Source organism: Planococcus citri, chromosome 4 (assembly GCF_950023065.1).
Source record: "Planococcus citri chromosome 4, ihPlaCitr1.1, whole genome shotgun sequence".
In the NCBI taxonomy this organism is placed as follows: Eukaryota; Metazoa; Arthropoda; class Insecta; order Hemiptera; family Pseudococcidae; genus Planococcus; species Planococcus citri.
The window spans coordinates 36,049,604-36,071,208 of NC_088680.1; the positions used below are offsets into that span (position 1 = coordinate 36,049,604).

At 33.3% G+C, this 21,605-nt stretch overlaps 4 protein-coding genes and 1 long non-coding RNA gene across 11 annotated transcripts in view; 3 read left to right on the forward strand and 2 right to left on the reverse strand.

Moving 5' to 3' along the window:
* Positions 1-4,899, reverse strand: part of LOC135845693 (uncharacterized) — a 23,660-nt gene extending 18,761 nt beyond the window's left edge. The window contains exon 1 of the long non-coding RNA XR_010558807.1: positions 4,764-4,899. This is a non-coding gene — a long non-coding RNA (uncharacterized LOC135845693). The remainder of the gene's footprint in view (positions 1-4,763) is intronic.
* The window catches only part of LOC135845684 (uncharacterized), a 71,149-nt gene extending 66,191 nt beyond the window's left edge, over positions 1-4,958 (forward strand). Inside the window, exon 2 of the mRNA XM_065364458.1 lies at positions 1,805-4,958. Coding sequence (XP_065220530.1) covers positions 1,864-4,017 — 2,154 coding nt within the window. The 5' untranslated portion in view covers positions 1,805-1,863 and the 3' untranslated portion in view covers positions 4,018-4,958. The remainder of the gene's footprint in view (positions 1-1,804) is intronic.
* LOC135845682 (uncharacterized) overlaps positions 1-11,847 on the forward strand; it is a 27,204-nt gene extending 15,357 nt beyond the window's left edge. For both annotated transcript variants that reach the window (XM_065364451.1, XM_065364449.1), the window contains one exon: positions 9,180-11,847. In XM_065364451.1, coding sequence (XP_065220523.1) covers positions 9,254-11,467 — 2,214 coding nt within the window. In that variant the 5' untranslated portion in view covers positions 9,180-9,253 and the 3' untranslated portion in view covers positions 11,468-11,847. The remainder of the gene's footprint in view (positions 1-9,179) is intronic.
* Positions 11,848-13,073: 1,226 nt separating this feature from the next.
* LOC135845690 (legumain-like) lies at positions 13,074-18,303 on the reverse strand. 2 transcript variants are annotated; one of them, XR_010558804.1, is made up of 13 exons: positions 18,145-18,303; positions 17,857-18,039; positions 17,680-17,777; positions 16,988-17,069; positions 16,804-16,889; positions 16,552-16,690; positions 16,218-16,287; positions 15,703-15,821; positions 15,265-15,444; positions 14,183-14,305; positions 13,670-13,843; positions 13,412-13,577; positions 13,074-13,307 (listed from the first exon to the last, which is right to left on the reverse strand). XR_010558804.1 is itself a non-coding variant. In XM_065364468.1 (12 exons), exons 2-12 carry the CDS (start codon positions 18,034-18,036, stop codon positions 13,473-13,475), a joined length of 1,356 nt encoding a protein of 451 aa, XP_065220540.1. In that variant the 5' UTR covers positions 18,037-18,039; positions 18,145-18,303; the 3' UTR covers positions 13,354-13,472. The 2 variants fall into 2 exon arrangements, 1 of the variants encoding a protein (XP_065220540.1); XM_065364468.1 differs by lacking the exon at positions 13,074-13,307 and having other exon boundaries at positions 13,354-13,577.
* LOC135845683 (uncharacterized) overlaps positions 14,225-21,605 on the forward strand; it is a 93,827-nt gene continuing 86,446 nt past the window's right edge. For 2 of the 5 annotated variants that reach the window (XR_010558800.1, XR_010558801.1), the window contains exons 1-3: positions 14,225-14,325; positions 15,682-16,354; positions 19,646-21,577. The gene's annotated coding sequence lies outside the window, so the exon portion shown is untranslated. Of the gene's footprint in view, positions 14,326-15,681; positions 16,355-19,645; positions 21,578-21,605 lie in introns of those variants that run through there. The other 3 variants (XM_065364456.1, XM_065364454.1, XM_065364452.1) reach the window with 3 other exon arrangements.

Sequence of the window (21,605 nt, forward strand, 5' to 3'; positions counted from 1 at the left end):
AGAAAAATATACAGAAAAAGTTTTTCAAATTACAAATTTTCTTTTGCCCTCGCTTCGCTTGGGCCACTTCACATTTTTTTACATTTTCTGGAGAACAAAATGGTTCAAAAACCTTGAAAATTTTGCAGGTCATTGCACCGAATTTTTCTTAATTCGAAAAAGTAGTCCAAAAATCACAAAAATGCCTTGACTCTCGATTTCAATGAAGTTGACGAACCTTTTTAGAGGTTGCATGAAATGTTTTTAACTATTCTCTCGTTCTTTTGAATAAAATGATGAGATGGGAAGGGAAGGTGGGGAGAAGGGTGTGAATCTTGTCTATCCTATAATCTTATGTACCTACCTTCACGGAAAAAAATATCCAAAAAATTTCCTTTTTAGAAAATTGTGCAAATCTGGTACATCTTGAAGACCAGATTTTTTGGTGGGGGGGGGGAGAAAAATATCCAAAATATTTCCTATTTAAAAAATTTTAAAAATCTTGGACATCTTGAAGACCTGATTTTTTAGGAGGGGGAGAAGAAATATATCCAAAAAATTTCCTATTTAGAAAATTGTAAAAATCTGGTACATCTTGAAGACCAGATTTTTTGGTGGGGGGGGGGGAGAGAAAAATATCCGAAAAATTTCCTATTTGGAAAATTTTAAATATCTGGAACATCGTGAAGACCAGATTTTTTAGGTTGGGGAAGGGGAGAAAAATATCCAAAAAATTTCCTACGTATTTAAAAAATTTTAAAAATCCGGGACATCTTGAAGACCAGTTTTTTTTGGTGGGGAGGGGCTATGGGTAGAGCTAACGACGTTAACGTGATACGAAATTTCATTTTGGAAGTACAAAAAAAGCACGAATTTGACCTTCTGAATTTTTGGTAGACACTCTATGGGGAGGAGAGAGGAGAGAAAAATATCCAAAAAATTTTCTATTTAGAAAATTTCAAATATCTGGAACATCTTGAAGACCTGATTTTTTAGGGGAGGGGAGAAAAATATCCAAACCTATTTAGAAAATTTTAAAAATCTGGTTCATCTTGAAGACCAGATTTTTTGGTTGGGGGGGAGGGGGTAGATTAGAAAAATATCAAAAAAATTTCCTATTTAGAAAATTTTAAAAACCCGAAACATCTTGAAAACCAGTTTGGGGGGGTGGGGGGGACTATGCATAGATCTGACGACGTTGACGTGGTACGAAATTTCATTTTTGAAGTACGAAAAAAGAGCGAATTTGGCCTTCGGAATTTTCGGTAGACACTCTGGAATGAGAAAACTAGTTTTTTTAATGTTCGGGTTTGAATCGTCACTCCAAAGTGAGTAAATCTGCATGAAAGTTGGAAAATAGAAATACCTTTGTAGGTTGAAAAAAAGACGCAAATTGCCCACTTTTTCCCCTTCAAGCTCAGAATTTGCAGTGTGGCGTAGTTTTTGAAAAACCGAAAAGCTCGAGAAAATGTTTAGAAAAATTGAAAATCGTTAGCGTCACTCACACGTCAAATTTTCTACCTAATACTCGATCAAAAAATGTTGAAAAAATAATGCTGAAAGTATGGAAATATTTCAAGTGGAAAATTTGGGACGTGGGGCAGTGAAGCTTCGAAATGAAAAGTAGTCGAAAAAATTAATGAAATCGATATCGGACAAGTCGTCAATTTACCCTTTCTTGTTAAATGAATATGCTAGAAAAGCAGGCGAATGGGAGGTGGGCACCTTTGCAGGGAAAATTGAGAAGAATGAAAAATGAAACATTTTTATTTTCTGAAGCTGATAGACACCTAATAGATTGCGTTTAATTTGATTTTGGTTTCAGAATATCGTAGCCTACTATTTTAATCCGATCGTAACTTCCAAGAAACAACCGAAAAAAAGATGGATAATTCGGATCGTGAGGAAGCGAGGTCTAATGGCGGTTACCCTTTGAATTATCCTACATCACCAGCCACTTTGCTGCAATTTTCCGCGACCAGGTTGGCGCTAGATTTATGTAATTTTAAACGTATGCGGAATTGCGCCGAAGATCAATTCAGCTGCGATAATATTTTGCCGGTTGCCCTGCCAACACGTATCAAAAAACTAATCGACGAACGAGTCAAATCAGTCGATCGAAAGTTGAAAAAAATCTACGAACATTTCAAGAAGCTGCGTACTTCGTCGGAAGATCTTAATTCCCCGATGAGTGATCATGTAAAGTACTTCGATAGCGTGAGCTATGGTCCTGATGGCAGCATTTGCGTCGAGCTTACCGCTAAGAATCTGCTAACTAGTGACCGGTTAAGTCAGCTGGAAAAGTTCAGAATCGCTTGCGCGTATTGCTTCGAAGAAGACGTGAAAAGAATTTGGTCGACGATATCGGATAAAACGAGTATCAATAATGATTCCTTGGCGTCGATAGATCGTCTTTTAATCGACTATTGGAGCAATCGTATGGAAGGAAATCCGATTATGCACCCGGAATATCCGGAATACTCCACCATGTTGGTACTTCAATGCGAGTATTGGTCGGCTTTCAAGTATTTCTGGAGTAGAAATTCGTCGATCGAGCAATTCCCAGTTATTACCGCGTTATTACGGCAGACACGTTATAAAAACGCCAAGCATATGTTGCCAAAAATGAACAGTATACAGCTGCAGTACGTTTCTAGACACCATGCCGGCGATATTATCACCCAACTCGTATGGAAAGAAAAGTACATCGATTTCGTTATGCAAATTTGGACCCATGCGAAAGAATTCATCAGCCGCGATCAGTTTCTGCTTCTTTTGAGTACCCTATGCGGTAAATCGTACAAATGCGTTAATTCACTGGACTGCGATGCGTCAGCTCACGTACGAATGGTTCTGTATGAAATTTGGATCAGCGCTCCGAATGCGTTAAAAGAAGCAGTTTTCAAACAATCCAACGCAGTGGAGGATATTTTGAAAGACTTGGAGCAATTCGATCTGAAATATGAACCAGGAAGCTACCATCACGACATGAAATTTTTCTTATACCTGTTCAAGGATATGCCATTCGAAATGAGGAACAGTTTATGGCTTCGATATTGGCCAGTATTCGTGGTTCGTTACCGTGCCAAATTTCTAAATAATTTTCTGGAGTTATGCATGCGAAAAGAAGACATTCCAGAGTTCGGCGAAACGGTGATGTTGATTAGCGAAACAATCGGAAATTTTCTCGGTTACTTATTCGAACAACAGTTTTACGAAGACGTGATGGATTTCTTGAAAATATGCACATCGGACGAAAACCTGATACGAAAAGTCGCCAAACACATGATCCGGTCGAATAATTTATTCCTGTGTGTTTCGAAGATCGATAAATTCGCAGAACTGAGCAAATTCATCGATGGCTGCTTCGCGAATAAGGACGAGATTGTCGACTTCAAAGCTGAGTTTTATTTCTCTCGACGGTTTCAAAATCTATTGATAAGTAGACTGAAATATGGCGCTGCCAACGATCTAGTCCAAATAACCGAACTTTTTTTGTATTCTGAAATATGCGTAGTTTACGCGAAAGGAAAATTACTGGAATATTGGCGACGTTATTGTTTGGATTCCGGTAATATTAATTTTTACCATTGTAAAAAGTTTTTATCCTGGTGTATCTTCGATTCGAATAATTCACCCGGTTCGAATTGCGATTTTCCTGTAGATAAAGTGTTTGAAATATTGTTAATGGATGCCATTGTTAAACTTTCTTATTTGTTGGGTCCTTTGGAATTAACCAGATCCGAACCAAATCCCTTATCGACTAGAAAACTCGATGAATTTACTCTGGTAGATGATTTTTTAACGTGGTATTTCGTTACCACCGAAGCTATTAAGGATTATAAGTTGAATAAAATACGATGCAGAGACGTACCGTGGGTAGGAAGAGTATTGCGTATGAAGAACGAATGTGTGATGAATGACGTACTGTGTTGGTTTTTTGATGCAGATCTCGATCAAGTTAGGTGTTTCAAGTCTGAATTCACCAAGAGTGAAGATTCCTGTGCTGAGGAAGTCAGTAAGCTAACTTTGGAGTGATTTTATTCGATGTAGTGTAGCTTTGGCGATACGAAGTTTTCTAGTTTTGATGTGAAAGTATGACAGTAAATAATGATGTTAAAATCTTATCTCTGTGAGTAAATAATTATACTCTTTTCAACGAGAAATTAATTTTAAGAATTGTAAAGAACTTGTTGTTTTGATGAAGTGTGGGTAATTATCTTGTCATGCTGGACATGAAAACCTACAAAAATAACGTGATTTTTGTGTTCAATTTCGCTGAATACCATTTCCTTGAAATTGGTAGTTAAGAGGTAAATGGTTATTCTTCTGAAGGAGGCCTATGAACGTAAAAATGAACAGTGATCTCGTTTTCTTTAAATTTATGGAGCAAGACGCTTGTCGATCCTTCCTTGAAACGAACTTTCAGCACATTTTTTATGATTTTTTGACGAATCTAGATTTGTAAATTTTCCTCAAAAAGTCTCAAAGAAAGGTCTCACAGAAAAAAATTTACCTAGGAATAGGTATGCTTCACTTTCACAATTCTATTTCTTCTCTTTTTTTTAAAAAACAGGTTCTTCTGATTTATCTGAAGTAGATATTGATTGTTTATGATGAAAAATTCGCAACAAAAAAAAATGTCACCAAAATTAAAAAAACTTACTACTTTTTTAAAGTTCATAATTGCAGTCGTCTCTCTCATCGAATCTCTCGTTGAAGGAAAAACTCTTGTAGAATTTTTGAAACCGATTTGAACCTTAATTTAAGTATAGGTATACTACCTATTATTTCGTTTTCTTCTATGATGTCTTCTGTGATAAGTTAATATCGAATGCGATTTTCAGATTTGAATTCGAATGTGATGAATGTCACGTTTACAACGTTAGCGATTTCGTCTTCCAAATAAGCACGTAAATGAATTTTATTGAATGTCGCGTCACTCGTAAAGAAATACCACGAATGAAATACTGTAAGCTGCAGTAAAAAAGTTTACAGCTGGTTATATAATAATATGACGTAGGAATAAATTTACAGTTGTTAGAAGTGCATAATAATGTAGTAATGTACGTATGTAGATGAACAGGTCACCTCGAATTTGCATTGCAAACACACACGTAGAAAAAATGGCCGCCGAGATGTCAAAAAATATCTACCAAATGCAAATATGCAAATTAAGGTGTGGAGAATCCGATGGGTTAATATTTTTAACGGAACTTGAGCGAAATTTGTTCGAGCACTGGACCTTGGCTGCGATTGAGTTCAATGTTGTGAAAATTTTTTGATGCGGTGACGTGTTAATGACTTACCATAAGTTCCAATTTTGAATTCGCTGCACACGGAGTGTTTGAAGTATTGTTAGATGATCCGGAATAGATCTGAAGTTGACTGGGCAACTAGACGAATTTGATGTCTTAAATAAATTTTTAACATCGTAGTATTTCGGTACCCCCCCCCCCCCACCGAAATTGATGAGAAATTGCAAACTGAATAGAATAATGGTTTAAAGATTTACCAGTGGTAGCCGAAATATTGCGTATGAAGAATAAAAGCGTGATTAATGACGTGTTGCGTTGTTGGTTTTTTGAAGGAGATATCGATGAGGTTGGACTTTTCACGTCTGATTTTAAGAAGAGTGAAGTTGATTGTACTAACAAGGGAACCTCTTGAGGTGTCCGCCTCCGATTTGAACGGGACCGCGATTTTTTGAAAGAGCATGTTCTAAAACCCCCAAAACTAAATTTTCAGCTGCCCAACTTCATATCTCGATATTTGGCGAACGCGAACGTTTGAAAATTCAGAATTGACTGTTTTTGGTGATTTATACTTTTTTCAAAAAAGTACGTACATGATCAGTAAAAATAATCAAAATAAATCCTAAAACTGATATCAATTCCCGAAATCCAAATTTCGCCATCGCGATTTTTCAATTTCTCCAGAATTTTTAATTTGCTCCAGAAGACGTTAATATGAAGTTGGGCAGTTAAAAATCGAGTTGTGTATTATACTCGACCTGTTTACCGAATATATCCACATTTGAGCAGATTCTGGAGGGGACACCTCAAGAGTGGTTTTTTGACCAGCTTTTTTTCAAAATAAAAATGTTCAAAAATCAAAAATTTCCCGTTTGAGAGAAAATGTTTGAAATTTGCGCGAATCGCTATATAGTTATATTGTCATTAATTAACCCCACGAGAGCGAATTTCGCCATTTCCAGCCTTTTTGGGGCCTCCCTTTAATTTTTGGATAGGTATTTTTATTTTGAAAAAAAGTTGGTCAAAAAATTACGCTTGAGGTGTCCCCTCCAGAATCGGCTCAAATGTGAATAAACTCTTTAAACAGGTCGAGCATAACACACAGCTCGATTTTCAGCTGCCCAACTTCATATTTACGTCTTCTGGAGCAAATTAAAAATTCTGGAGAAATTGAAAAATCGCGTTAAAGGCGCCAGAATGGCTGGGAATGGCGAAATTTGGATTTCGGGAATTGATATCAGTTTTAGGATTTATTTTGATTATTTTTACTGATCATGTACGTACTTTTTTGAAAAAAGTATAAATCACCAAAAACAGTCAATTTTTAATTTTCAAACGTTTGTCAAATATCAAGATATGAAGTTGGGCAGCTGGAAATTTGGTTTTTGGGGTGTTAGATCATGCTCTTTCAAACAATCGCGGTCCCCTTTAAATCGGAGGCGGACACCTCAAGACGTTCCCTTGTATTAAGGTACGTAGAAGAAACGTCCAAGTTCTTTCGGTCGATGCTATGCTGTAGTTTCGGCTGCACAAAGTTATAATCAGGTGTCTTTTTGTAGAGCATGTCGATTTTTGTTCCATCAAAATTTGATGCTCTTTCGCAAATAATTCTCATCAAGTGCATCGAAAAACGTTTTTATATCGTGAACCATCCAAATCAGTATTCGACAACTTACTTCCTTTCCTATAAAAAATTTTTGATAATCATCAATATTCAATATGGACCAAATATTTTTTTTGAATTCTGCCGGTGAAAAAATAATGATGTTTTATAGGTATGTTGACAAAATATGTAATATTTTTTCCAATACACACAACCAACATAACTATTATCTACTTAAATTATTTGTGTATATTCTTAAATTATTTATGTATTCAACATGAATGAATGTTATAAAGAATTTATGTACCTGGTGTCATATCAAATATTGAATAAATTTTATACATTTTTCTTTCTTATTTGAGCTTATTTTTTACTTTGGTCTGTAGTAGTTCTGAGCCACTCAGAGGGTTGTAAAGAGAATGGCAAGTGTGGGAATATCCACTGTAGTATTTAAATGGTTTTTTACCACTAAACATTACGATTTACGAGTAATTATTAACCGAACTGCAATTTAAATGAAAGCCTGTTATTTATCTTTGGTGAACTCACAATATAAATTATTCTTTTTCTATTTGCTAATTATTCGTGTAGTTTTTCAACGACGATTTCGTGGCTTCTTCAGAGAGCAATCTGTATAGCACATCTGAATGTGGAAGGCTGGCAGAAAAAGATACGTAGGTTAACAACAGCAGAAGCAGAGAAATTTTTTGAAACTGTCTTTAAATCCGAGCTTAATTTTTCACTAAAAGGCAATTAGGTATCAACGACGAATAAACAATTCATTAAATTTTTTTTAAGGCCTAAAAAATTACAGATTTAAACACTCAAATACGAGTGAAAATTTTGTAATTTTTCAAAAAAAATATCCAACTAATCCAACTTGAAAAATTATCTTTCAGTGCAGCCTTTTTTCACGTTAATTCTAAAAAAAAAGACTTTTTTTTGGATCATTGAAAAGTCCAACTTTTTCACAAAAAAACATCACGTTCGTTTCGCTTTAAACTTGTACGAAGTTTTAATTTCCAAGCGCTTCATCGAAAAAATACCTCATCATTCTTTCTGGGTGGTGATTTCGAGCCATTTTGCAGCTTCCGGTCGAATTTTTGGTCAAGTTTTCAAAAAATCTCACCAAACATAAAAATAAAGTTTAGCTGATACGTATACGATCATTTTTTAATGAATTTTTCATGGTGTAATCAGTGAAAAATTTGAAGAGCCAAATAGAGGAAATAAAGTCTTAAAAGTTGAAGAATTACTCCTTTTTTTTTTAGGATTTTGGCCAAAATTATGAAGTGAATGAAAAGGTACAATAAGTAGGTATAGACTCAACGTAAAACAAAAATAATTCAATTTTTAAAGATTTTCAGAATTCTTCCTCCCTGCTCCACCTTCGGACCTTTTTTTCGGGAGGAAATATTCCAATAGTTGGAAAAGTTTTCGAATCAGATGGGGAAAAATTAAAAGAAAAAAATCATTATAATTGGTTGTATTTTTGAGTGGTTTGCAGGCTTTTGAGGATTCTTGGATTTTCCTGTTTCGAAAATACGAAAATCCTGCTCTCCAGATAACTTTTTTTAATGCCCAAAATGCCCAGTTGTGATCATTCAATAAGTTTTTTCATTTTTTTTTTTTTTTTTTGATAATCAAAAGTCAAGTCAACTTTCTCAAAAAAAATTGATTTCAGAACTAGTGCATCTTAACATCCATTTCCTCCCCTCCATCATTATCCTCCCCTTTTACTCACAGTTTTCATTTGAATGATTCTAGGTTTTTTTTTTGGCAGCATTTTTTGTAAACAAAAAATAAACTGTAGTGTAAAATTGAAGTATGTACCTGATTTTTTTTGAAAATTTGAAGACTTTTACCAAATTTGGAGTGTGAGTGCACCACTTACAAATATTTGTCGAACTACTATTATGTATTAGGGCAACTGCAATTATTCTCATATTCGAGGTAAAATATTCAATATTTCATTTAGATATTTGGAGTAAAATAATTGCCTAAAATATTCGGATATCCTATATTTGAGATTATGCAAATTCAAAATTATGGGTAGGTATCGTTTTACTTGTAGATCTCAAACCACAGGAGTTGATAACTCATTCAGGTGAGTGTTGTAAGTGTGATAATAAACAACTGAAAAATGTTCTTAAACAATTTATAATTTAGCGTAGTTGTACGTGATAAGAATTAGTTTCATTCCAGGGATGAGCTTTAAACTAATTTTATTTAAAAATAAAGAATTCGATAACACCATTCTAAACTTTACTTCACTACTGATAAAGAATTATTGTCAATTCTAAATTTTATTAATCGTTATCATTTTGAAATTTTGATTTCAGACTATTCAACATCAATCCGAACGAAGTAGGTACGTTTCCCTCATGCTCGCATAGACACCACCATCAGCTGCATCATGAACATCGAAGAATACCCTCTGTATTATCCTACGAGGCCCGCAACGCTTCAGGAATTCGCTGTTACCCAAGTGGCATTACGGTTATGCCATTTCGAATGTATGAATCCTGTTGACATCAAAAACTGTCCGAATCGACCCAGCTGCGATGTGTTTTTAGGCAGACTCGCCCCGAGCATCAAAAAAAGCATCGATAAGCGTATCATCTCGATTAGTTCAGAAATCAGAAAAGTGTTCGATTACTTCATGCGCGATGAAACCGCTATTTTCTTCAGTACCACCGATACAGGCGTTTATCAGCACACTTTTGCAAGGTGTTTCGATAGTTTTACTTATGGGCCCGATGCCGCCATCAGTTTGGAAGCCACTGGAAAGAATTTAATGTCGAATGACAATTTGAGCCTGATAGAAAAGTACAGAATTGCTTGTACATTTTGTTTCGAAGACGATGTCCGTAGGATGTGGCCGTCGGTATCGAACGATGAAAGTATAAATACTCCCGATTATATAAAGGATCCTATGCTGCATTACTGGGCTCGTCAGATAAATTACGACAGACACGAACCTCCAACTTACCGATATATTATGAGAATGCTGAAACGGAGCTGTGATAATTGGGCTACATTTAAATACATGTTGAATCAAAACAGCTTCGAGGATCAGTTATCAGATCTTAGTGATATGTTTGACACGTATAATTTGAAAAACGTCGTATGCTTGTTACCAAAATTGAATAGAGCTCAAGCTGATCACGTGTTGCGACATTTTCCTCATAAAATTATCATGGAATTGTCATCGAAAGAGAAATACTTGGAGTATTTACTTCAGATTTGGTCTATGGTCAAAGATAATTTTAGTATTGGTAGATTTATGGGGGTGATCGGTGTGTTATGTAGTAAAGCGTTCCGATGTAAAAATATTGAAATAGGTTTACAATTTAGGCTCAGAGGACGTCCAGTTGTAGTCAACGTCGAAAATAATATTCAACCAAATGCAAGCGCATTAGATCCATTGCTGCATGATCCTACGACCATCAGATGTAAAAAATTGTATAACGATGCGAATGCTCTATACGAAATTTGGATCAACGCTCCGGATAATTTGAAAAATCAATTTACTACCCGTTTCGCTAAAAATTTATTCATTAAATTGAGCAATTTCGATCGCGATAACAGAATTGAGTGTTATAATCACGATATGCGATTTTTTATGCAACTTTTAACAGACATGTCGTTCGAAACGAGGAATGAAATATGGCGTGAGCATTGGCTCGTGTTCGTGATCCGTTCGCGTCCGAAATTTTTGCATCATTTTCTCAGATTATGCTTGAGAAACGACGAAATCCAGCCATTTGTAGAAACTGAAATGATGAATTACGCGACGGTTGAAAAGTTCATGGAATTCTTACTGAAACGAAATCTTTTAAAAGATGTGATCGAATATACGAATTTATGCTCGTCGAATCAACTTATTGTTCGAAATTTCCATAAAGAAATCTTGACTAATCGATTCTTATGCGATGTGGGATTCGATAAAGGCTTCGAGTTGAGCGAGTTTATCGATGGTTGCTACGAAAACGTCGATGAAGCTAGGCAATTCAAACAAATGTTGTTTTTCAACTCACATTTTCAATCTTCATTGCATTCGAAAATAGAAAAAGGATTGGCGATCGATGTGAAGCGTCTTACCGATGTTTTTCTTTATTCCGAGTCCGACCTATCTGATATTAGACCAGTACTTCTCAGATGTTGGTTACGTTATGCTTCTACAATCGACGATATGGCCGAAAAATTTGATTTCGATCACTGGAAGGAATTTTTACTATGGTGTGGTGGTAATCACGACTTTTTATCCAAGTTCAAAGAATCCATACGTGTGGATAGTATTTTCGAGGCGATGCTGCTCGAAGCTGTTCCAAAACTCTCACTATGGTTGGGTTCTTTGGAAATAAAAAGATCTGAACCGGTGCCATCGTCGAGTAGGAAATTAGAGGAGTTCGACAATGTCGACGAATTTTTAACGTGGTATTTTGTTACTGGAAGAGCAATTAGAGATTATAAACGAAGTAGGATATTAAACTATCAAGAGATGGAAGGTGTTAAAAATGTGTTATGCGCAAATAACGAATGCGTAGTGAATGACGTTTTGAGATGGTTTTTTGACGACGACCTCGATGAAATCGGGTATTTCAAAACCGGTGTCTTAAAACGATAAAAAATTATTTTGTGAAGTTTTTATTCCTATATCTTAGTTGCTACTTGAATGTTTGAATTGAGACTAGATCATGTTTTAATTTTTTAAGAGGATTTTATAAACAAATTATTCTTTTGTTATTATTTTACTTCAATTTTTATGCATTCGTCTTCTTATCCACCTAGACCTACCTATTTGTATACTCTATTAAAATATAGATGTACGCATCTGTGATGCCCTTTGTAATATGTATTATATTCGTGACTAATGTATTCTGAAAATTGATAATTGTTATTTGCCTGAGCAGGTTTTACTTTGTACACATTTATACCAATAGCTTAAGTCAATCATTGTAAATGTCGTGTAGCAAACGACTGAAAAATAAAGCGTTTTTAATTTGATTTGATATGATCTTTAAAAAATTGTACTTGAAATAATTTTTAAAGTATTTGGGTAATGAAGATTCGAGCTTTTCAAGCTGATATTTATCAATCCTTCATATCTCTGCCTCGTTCCAAAATTTTCATTTATTTTTTTTTTAAGATACTTATCTTGATTGATATGTTGAGATTAATTTACTGTGGGCTCGAATTTTATAAATAAATCGTAGGTAGGATATCTTTTATGAAGGATCAATAAAATGAAAAAATTGAAACTGAAAAAATGTCACGCCCGATGCAAAAAATCTCGAACCAACTTGATAAAATATTTTGAAATTTGTGTGGTGTGTGAAAGAAATAGGAACCAATTTCAGAAATAACTTCGTATTTTATGCTGCATTTCAATCAAACAGTTCAAAAGAAAATTTCTAATTGCTGTAACCAGACGCTATTTTCTGTATTTTTTTCGAATTTTTTTTGGATACTGGGTAAATTTTAAAAATCCAAATGACTGACCTTTTCTGTATTTTTTCTCTCGTTTTCGAGCACATATAAGACGTGAAAAATAGTCTATGGCTCATTTTCGGTGTTTTCTGGTGTAGCTTTCAGCTTCCAGAAATCCTATTCATTGTTCTTTCTGTCTTTCTTTCTTTCTTTCTTTCTTTCTTTCTTTGTTTTTTTTTTCAAATGAGAAGAATAATTAATAGGAAACTTACGAATCACAACCACAAAAAAAAAGGAAAAAGGAAAAAACTCTCTCTCTCTGCTAACCTCTTTACTTTTAATTTTATAACCACCTATTCATCAAGAAATACTTCATTACATGGATTAATCAATATACAGGCCTTTCATGATAAAATGTGCTCGAAGCTAAAAGAACTTCACGAGGATTTGAAGTGAGCACTCGTAGGTAATATTCAAAAATTCTTTGAAAACCGAAGAAAGTCATTTACTAGGTAATATGTTGAAAGTTATCGGTATCAATTCATTGTGAGTAACTTCATAAATGCTGCTGATTTTTCTGATTTTACCACATTTTTCTGTGAATTTCTCACAGGTAGGTAAGTATTTTTTATATTTTTATTCACTGAAATCGTGAGAGCATTGAATTAAACCACAGAATCAGGTTTGAGTTACATCTCAGTCATTTTAGATATTTTCATCAAAACAAATCCCATTGATAGCTGGAACTTTTTTTAAAAACTTTGAGAATACTTTCTAAATAATATTCGAGAAATCGAACCAAATTTATCGTGAAAAGTGTGGTTTATTTTTTTCAATTTTAATACACATACAATATGCATAGAATTTTTAAAACCCAAAAAACTGCAAATAAATGATGAAAATTGATAACGTTTTGGTGATATAATCTGCATCTTCTGTGTTTGGAAGAAATACCTCAATCAATGAGCTGAGATGTTGAGAAGAAGTGTTTTCAATTTGAATAATTCGAGTCTTCAAATTCTAATAAGGTTACTTACCTGCCAAAAATTTTAATCATTGTTATAAATTTAAAAAATTACAACAGACGAGTATAAAATATATTTTATCGAATATCGATAGTAGGTATTGGTGGGTATCGTACAATGTAATTTTTATACTATAGACATGATAGAAAATCTTTCAGATTGAATCAAGTTTCTCTATTAATGGCAGGCTGATTTAATAGCGTTGGTAATGTGTCCGATATGGGTCCAGTCAGCGTGACAAAGTCTCAAGAAGTACTTCATCGATGGGTACATGAATTCACGCTGAAGAGAAAATATCAAGTGATTATTTATTTTATATGTATCTATTGAAAGTTAATTCAGAATTGAATTAATAAGAGGTATGATTTAATTACTTCAGGGAAATTCAAACAAGAAGACAAATAAGCTTCCAACGCAGTCTTGTAGCATTCCAATCCTTCGTCGTTCACTGCGACACGAGATTGCTCCAGAAGTTTGATTTTGGCGGGATCACTGTTGGTTAATTTGGCTAATATGTCGTTCAGTTTTTTCATGTGGACGAGTCTTTTCTGTGAAATCGTAGGTAAGGTAACAAAAAAAAGAGGTAAATAAGGAAGTAATTCAGAGTTAATAAAATAATAATATTATGCATAACTTCAAGTTGCAAGATTCAAAAACAGTTTAACTAAAATGACAGAACATTTTTTTTTTTTTTTTTTTAACTTCTTTTGTAAAATTTATTTTGATCTTGAGATTACGAAGGAATAAAATTTGTGCTTATTTAAGAATTTATTTTTATTTTTTATTTTTTTGATACGAAACGTTTTGAAAACAGACTCGTTTTATCTTGTCATTGAAACAATACTCATACAAAAATTAGGTACCTAACTACCTATTATAAAACTTACGCGAATTTCTTCTGATAAGAGTTTTTTGTATTTTCTAATTGCAGGCTGATCTTGTCGTTTTATTGCTGATTCCAATGCTAATTGCAAACCAGATGTTTTGGCTTCAGGTTGAGGTACAGCGTCCTGAAATGTTAGAACACAAAGTAAGTATAGAAATGAATTTTTAAAATTAATGTTGCCGATAATTTTTCGATTATTGATATAGGTAAGTTTAAAATTTTCCAAAATGTTTACTGGGTTATGAAAATCATGAAAAAAAATTACAGTTGTGCAATTTGGACTAAAAAAAATTGATAAAATAGACATGACTTTTTTTGTGCACGAAAGAAATTTTCCTAAATTTTCTATTCTTTCTTTTGAATAAAAAATGCAAAACAGAATAATTACGCTGAAAAAATATCAAAAATCATGAATTTCTCAGTCTGAAAAAATTGAAAAAAATCGTGTTTCTGTTGTTCAAAAAATTTTTAAACGAATATTTTGTTCGCAATGAGGAAGGTAGAGGACTCAGAAAAAGAAAAACTTCAGGGTGTTAAAATTTTGAATGTTTGCGTGTGATATTTTTCATTCGGCAGGTATTTTAGCCTCTCTTTTGAAATGTCCATTGAATAAAAAGCGTCGAGGAACAAATTTTTCCAGAATTGAAACAAAATTTTGAAAATTTTGAAGCTCCAATCATAATTTTGAACTAATTTAGAGGGCTGAGGGGAGGGGGCTGTATGAATATTGAAAAGTTTCCAGTGTTTCATCAAAATCCGAGAAATCAGTTGATGTAATATTGTGTCATGGTGATTTCGATTCTTACAGGTTAACCTTTTTTCTTTATTTGAATGGTTCTCGAGTGGTTGTATTTTTTTTTCAACTTTCTAGCTTAATTTGATGGGATTTTTGATTTTTCCCGATTTTCAGACCGCATAGATTTTGAAATTCTCGTCAAAAGTCAAAAAATGAACTTTGGCATCTGGAATTTTGTCTGGTAGGGTATTTTTGTACGTTTTTTTGTTCTAATTTTGTCAAAGTCGAAAATGTTTCTATAAAAAAATGGAAACTCTACATGTGTACGAGTATTTTGAATCGCATACCAAATTTGGATCCACAAAAGGAGTAGCTTCGTTTTCATCAACTTGTTTCGATTCACCGATAACTTCCGACACTTTTGTGCTTCCTATGTCCAAGTCTCCGTATTCTTCGGCGTGACTTTTCGTTGTTTTAGTTCGTACTCTTTCAAATATGTGATGTAGTGAAACTGTCGATAATTTTTCCTAGAATTAAAACATAAAAAGAGGAATTAGCCTACTCTATAATTCATTTTTCGTGCGCAGAAGTCAGAGCTGGCAGATTATTTGTAGATAATGTAAGTTTAGTATGTGTGTATGCATGTAGATTTATGGAATATAATAATCGATGTTAGTACAGTTTTTGTTTAGAATTGTTGAATGTATCATAGGAGAACGAAATAATTAGATTATGTTTCTCAGAATTCATTTTTTTTCTTTCAGGTTCAATTGAGGAAAACTTACGATTTCAACTTGGTGCATCCAGTTGACAGAAAATAGATCTCCGAGAAAGACTTCCATTTTATCATCCCAGTAGCACGCATAAGACGATTCATCTGGAGTAGCAGCTGCCATTACGAATACTGTAATCAACAATAAAAGGTGAGTTGGTTGGTAGGTAAGATATTTGTCGTAGCAAAGTTAGTTTCTAGTAAGGTAGGTATAAGTATTCGAAGAACATGTTGAAGAGCCATAGGAAGGAAAGACGAGCGGTTTTTTTAAATAATGTAGGAAATGAAAAAAAAACAGGTTAGAAAAATGAAAGTCCTTTTTTTAAAACAGAATTCACACTTATTTGAGTACCTACTAAAACTCATTATTTTCACTTTTCAGTGATGGAAATTTTGATTTTGTTTTTTTAACTCTGACGAATGACGATAATTTAAAAGACATGGCGGCATATTAATCCATAATCCATCACCTCATTAGACTACATAGATCTACAATAACGCGTTTCCAAGCAATTTATTTGCACTTACTGTTTGTGGTATCTTTTAATAGACTTTCGAACATGGAACCGGCTTCGCACGCTTCAATGTAGAGGAACATCTGAAAAAAAATGAGCGATTAATCAAGATGATCTAGCATTCTAGCTACATACCTACCTATTACCTACGTAAGGAAGAATTTTCATTCATTAGAATTAACATACGTAGGATACGTAGGTATTTATTATTCTACGTGCATAAATATCTGACCTACTTTTTCGAATAATTGAAGAAAAATTGTGAATTTTTTTGTCTAATATGGGTTGATTAGGTATTATGATTATTTTACGAAATTCCAGGAGTATAATTAATGTAGTACCCGTACCTTGTTGTAACGTTTTTCATCGGTCATGTTATTCAAAGCTGAAATCAAATCCTTCGAATGCAACACGTCGTTTGGAAAACATAAGATATGATCGCCTCCGTGATCAGCGAAATTGACGAAAATGTAATCGTCGGGGCCACTGCATAAAAATGAACGCACAGTTTTGATTATTGCGCTTGAAGAAAATGCCTACGTATTACGTAGAACACTTCAAAGAGATGAAAAATTCAATTTGCAGTTTTTCGTACGCACCTTTCGATTACTTTTCCGCTACCGATACCAGACATTAGGCTCTTTTTGCCCTGCAAAACTTTCAAAAAGTTTTCTGGAGTGACATCCTGTGTGTGAGACATAACATGAGAACGTTGAAATTGCTAGCAGTATTTTTAAAATTGATTGTGCGCTAGAAGCGTGTACCTTATGTGTAGGTACTCACGTTTTCTCTGTAATCTATGACTACTCCTTTGTAAACGTCTGTGCCGTTTGGTGAATTAATTATCACACCAGGTGTAGGATTGCTACATAAAATTCAAAATTCAAGTTAATTGCTACTCGTTATTCATAATTTTCATTGAGGTAGGTACCATAAAATAAAAAACTTCGATAGTTTGACACCTTTGGAAAATCAATTTAAAATGATTATACAATTTTAATTCTATTTCAAGCTCGTTTGGACTTTTTTTGAGGCTTTTTTTCTGTAAGGTGATTTTTTTTTTGAATTGAAAATATTTTCTCTCGTTATTTTAAGATCACATCAATCATCATGAAAACAATTTCAAGCGATTGAAAAAATCAGTAAGTCAGATGAAGGGGGAATGGCAGTTTCATTTCATAATTTTTTTTCTAAATTTCGGAATACCTAATACCGGTCTAAACTTTCATCAAAATGTCACTATGTGTAAGTGTAATATTTATCAATTATATGGGCCTGTAAATGTTGCAAATGAAAAATGTTTTGTTGGTAATCGAGGAAAAATTTGTCTGGGCGTCTCTTTCATTATTTCACGCAGTTTTAGTCTTCGTAATTTGACTGTCCAAATTTTTGAAATGAATGAACTCTCATCCGTTGGTTAGTTTAATCCTAAATAATAAAGATTTCAAGAATAGCAAACAAATGAAGATATTTACTTTTTATCGTTGGCAATATCATCGTACATCATTGTAATAATGTTTTCTGCTAGGAAACCATTTTTCCTCAAAATCTGATACGCGTGACAAATGTCAGCCTGCAAGAATCAATTGATTACTTTCATATCATCACTCTAAATTTCAAAAATTTGACAAAGGAAGCATTTCAGTCTATACCTGATGTCTATAATTGCCCCATCCATTTGATCCTGCGACTAATAGTGCCCACTTTTTGGGAACAGGTGCTTCAGTTGTTTTTCTTGGTAGTGTGGGCTGCTCTTCACGTGTCTTTATTCTCAAAGAACTTGCACACGAAACACATAGCACAATAAGCGATGAAAAAAGTAATGAATTCATGATCTGAAATGTTTTATGAGGAGATGAGAATGTTAAATAAATTATTTTACGTAAAAGAAAAAAAATGAAAAAAAAAAATGAAATAAAATAAAATGAATTTAGCCTCACTTTTCTTTTTTTTATAAATTTCAATTTCAATCAAAGTGAACGCGAACTGACACCATCTACAAAGAAACTAATATGCAAGACTGTCCGTTCTTGGACGCAGCTGGCGTATAAATTGCGAGGAAAATAAAGCTCATAATTGATCGCAGTTATCTGGGTTCGATAATATTTAGACATGAGTCACTGAGAGATTGTTTACTGTAGACGCGGTGACGGATGATGAAAACCAGTTGAACGAGGAAATAATCAGCTCATATCATATTGTTTAAGAAGAAAAAAAAATGCTAAACCAACAGAATACGTTCGGAGATCGTATCTACTTGTGAGAACAATGGGAACCTTTCTTCGTTGGTGAAAGAACAAGATGGGTGGGGAAGGGTTGAAAATAAAAATCTATCGATTTCAACAGAGTTGAATTTCGAAATAATTATATGTATTTTTCGATACAATTTTCTCGTATTTTGACGAGCCAGACTTCCAGTTTGAATTATTTTTGTTCAATTTCTTTATTTTCAACAACCGCAATCATATTTCAAAGCCCATTTGCAAAAAATAGATCTTCAACGCATGAATCTGCTCTACAACCATTCTAGGGGTGAACGGGTGAAGCTCTTTGAAAATTCAAAAATGAATCAATCGATCGGCCAACTGTCTCTTTCATGCTGATCTGTTCGCCGATTTATCGTCGGATATCGCGAAAATTAAATTTATTTATGTGGGAAAGAAAAACGTTCTCTTATCGAATGAATATTAAATAGTATGCTCATCTCATATTGAATTAAATACATCGCAAAAAATTCAAACATATTGGTGATCTTTGATTCTATTGATGTGGTGAGATATTTATAACTTATTCTTTCATTTAAAAAGTAACCAGATAATCGAATAAATTTCTCTTCAAAAGCAGGTACTCGTATTATATGTATAGGATGAACATGGCTGACACGTGTGATTTCAAGTTGGAAAATGAGAAAATAAATAAATAAAATTCACCTATGGAGATGAACTTTCGTGAATATTGTACATACAATCAAGCATTTCTATATTATGTATTCTACGCATAGATGTATTCGTATTTGTTGAAATCTAATCGCAAATATGGAATTTCTGAGATGAAATAATGTGCCTACTTGACAAAAAATGCGAATTCCACTTCAAAATAATATTATAAAAGAAGGTCTTTTTAAAAATAATTTCATGAAGACTTGCTCGTATTTCTAATGGGGTGATTTTGATTTCTAAATCGAATTTAAAAGTGAAAAAATATGACAAAAAACTCAAAAAGTTTATAGCTTCTTCCTTCTCCTATCTTTACCGGCGAGTAATAGTGTTTGAAAGAGGTTTAGGCTTTACTCGTAGCTCGTTGCTAGAATCTAGAAATCTGAAATTTACGTATTTAAAATAATAGGTACCTAATTATTTTGCTTGTGAAAGTTTTTTTTTTAGTTTATTGATTTTTAAATTGTTATTAACCTCAATATTCTTCTTTGCTCATCTTTTTCAGAATTATGTAGCAGTTGTTCCATTTCGCCTTTAATCTGCTGAAATAAGTATACGAATATTGTGTTGTCTTTATAAGTCATTGTCGGATTCATTCAACGACCGTTATATCTGATGTTTTTTTTGCCATCGAACGATCATCGATCGATTTGATATTAGTGTTACAATTCTGAGTGACACTTTGACAGAATCAAGAAATCGTGAAAATGAACAGGAAAGATAGGTACATAGAATAGTTCTATTTGTTTTCCTTTTCAAACTGTTGTTAAAATTTTTCCCTAATGTTTCTCAACGTGATTCATATTTCATTCTTTTTCAACTGAGCACCAAACTTGACGTTTTTTCTTCGAACTAATTAGCTGCTAAGTGCTAATCGATTTTTTTGAATTTGAGAAAATACATTTAATGAACTAGAGTCTTACCCCAATGTAAATTTATATACTTATATTTCAAGTACCTAATGTTAAGTTAAGTGATGACTGAGTTTGTCAGTTGGAATTTTTTCTTTGAAGGCTCTTGTAAGTTTTTTTAGTTCCAATGTTTCGCTTTATATTAATAAAAAATAAAAATACATTTTTTAATTTTTTAAATATGTATTTATAAGAAACATATTAATTTCTCTACTTTACTACATCGATTATGACCCTATTGAATAGTTTGTAATGCCTATTTTCAAACTTGTGTACTATTTTCAATTTTTTTTATCTCGGTTTATTTATTTGCTTTTTTGTTTTTCCACCAATATTAATGATGGACTACAGTTACAAGAATGTCAATAAATGCTTCAACTCCATGTCATATTCATTTAACTAATATATCAATGTATCATGGTGTTTGTCTCGGTTTTACTACATACTTTTGTTGTTTTAGTAGATTGATAGTTTGTTGTATTTTTTTTATTCCATGTTGAAGGTTGAAGTACAAAGTACTTTGCTACTTACCTCAGTCAGTGCATTTTTATTTTTTCTTTCACTTTCAATATTTCTATATTCAATTTCCGAATCTACAACGGTTCGTAGTTACTAGTTAGCACCTAATGTTACTTTTACGACTACACTGAATAAGATAATTGATTCATGAACAGAATAATCGCCAATGGCTGAGGCTGAGATTTTCTTATCATCACCGATTTCCCCAAAAATTAAGTTTTAGAAAAATGAATAGCTTTTCAAATTTAAAAATTTAAATTTAAATTTTGGAACTGTATAAAATAAATGTGTACCAAGCTTCTCATTACCTTTTTGAGGAAATGAGCCATGCCATGAGCGATTTGTATTTTCAAAATAATCAAATATGTTGAATTATTGAATTCCAGGAATTCAAGTTCAATAAGATGCAAGTAAACGTAGCTCGTAGACGACGAAGAGATGAAATATTTAATTAATAAATTTATTTAAATATTTAAATTTTAAATTATTAAAAGACAAATAAAAAAAAAAAACTTTAAAAAAACAAAAAAAGTAAAATTTATGAACATGACGTCAGCGTTCGTGACCAATCATAATACGCTAAATCAGTGCTGCCTGAAAAACCAACTCATGCGCAAAATGATTTTTTGTAACAACTCGAACCTCCCTCCTTCCTGCGCATTTACGTTCCACTCCTCAAATCTCGAAATAAAGATAAAGAAGAACCGTCGACCGCGCACACCGGCCCGCACATTTATTTTAAATTAAATTGCAATTTCGGTGCATCGTAATTGACTTACATTTTATTTAATTTAATGTTAATGTTTTATGTAATTAGAAAACGTTCGATCTCGGAAGTTACCATGTACGTGCGTAATACGTGATCTTATAATGCAATTCGTGCATCGCCGGTATTCACTGTTCAGCTGTCAACGTTATTTTCTAAGATTTTCGAGTGCAGTAAAAGTAATGGTTTCCTTGGCTGTATGATATGATTTATCTGTTCGAAGAATTTGAAGCTTAATTCGGTAAGCCGACGTTTCTTTATCTCGTGTT

Bases quoted from the DNA above. Each gene is read 5' to 3' on its own strand.
- LOC135845690 (XM_065364468.1), bottom strand. From the start codon at position 18,036: ATGAATTCATTACTTTTTTCATCGCTTATTGTGCTATGTGTTTCGTGT. The intron at 16,288-16,551 runs GTACGGGTACTA...ATTTTTTTTCAG, and splicing joins ATGAAAAACGTTACAACAAG to ATGTTCCTCTACATTGAAGC. The intron at 13,844-14,182 runs GTAAGTTTTATA...ACGATTTCACAG, and splicing joins TCTTATCAGAAGAAATTCGC to AAAAGACTCGTCCACATGAA.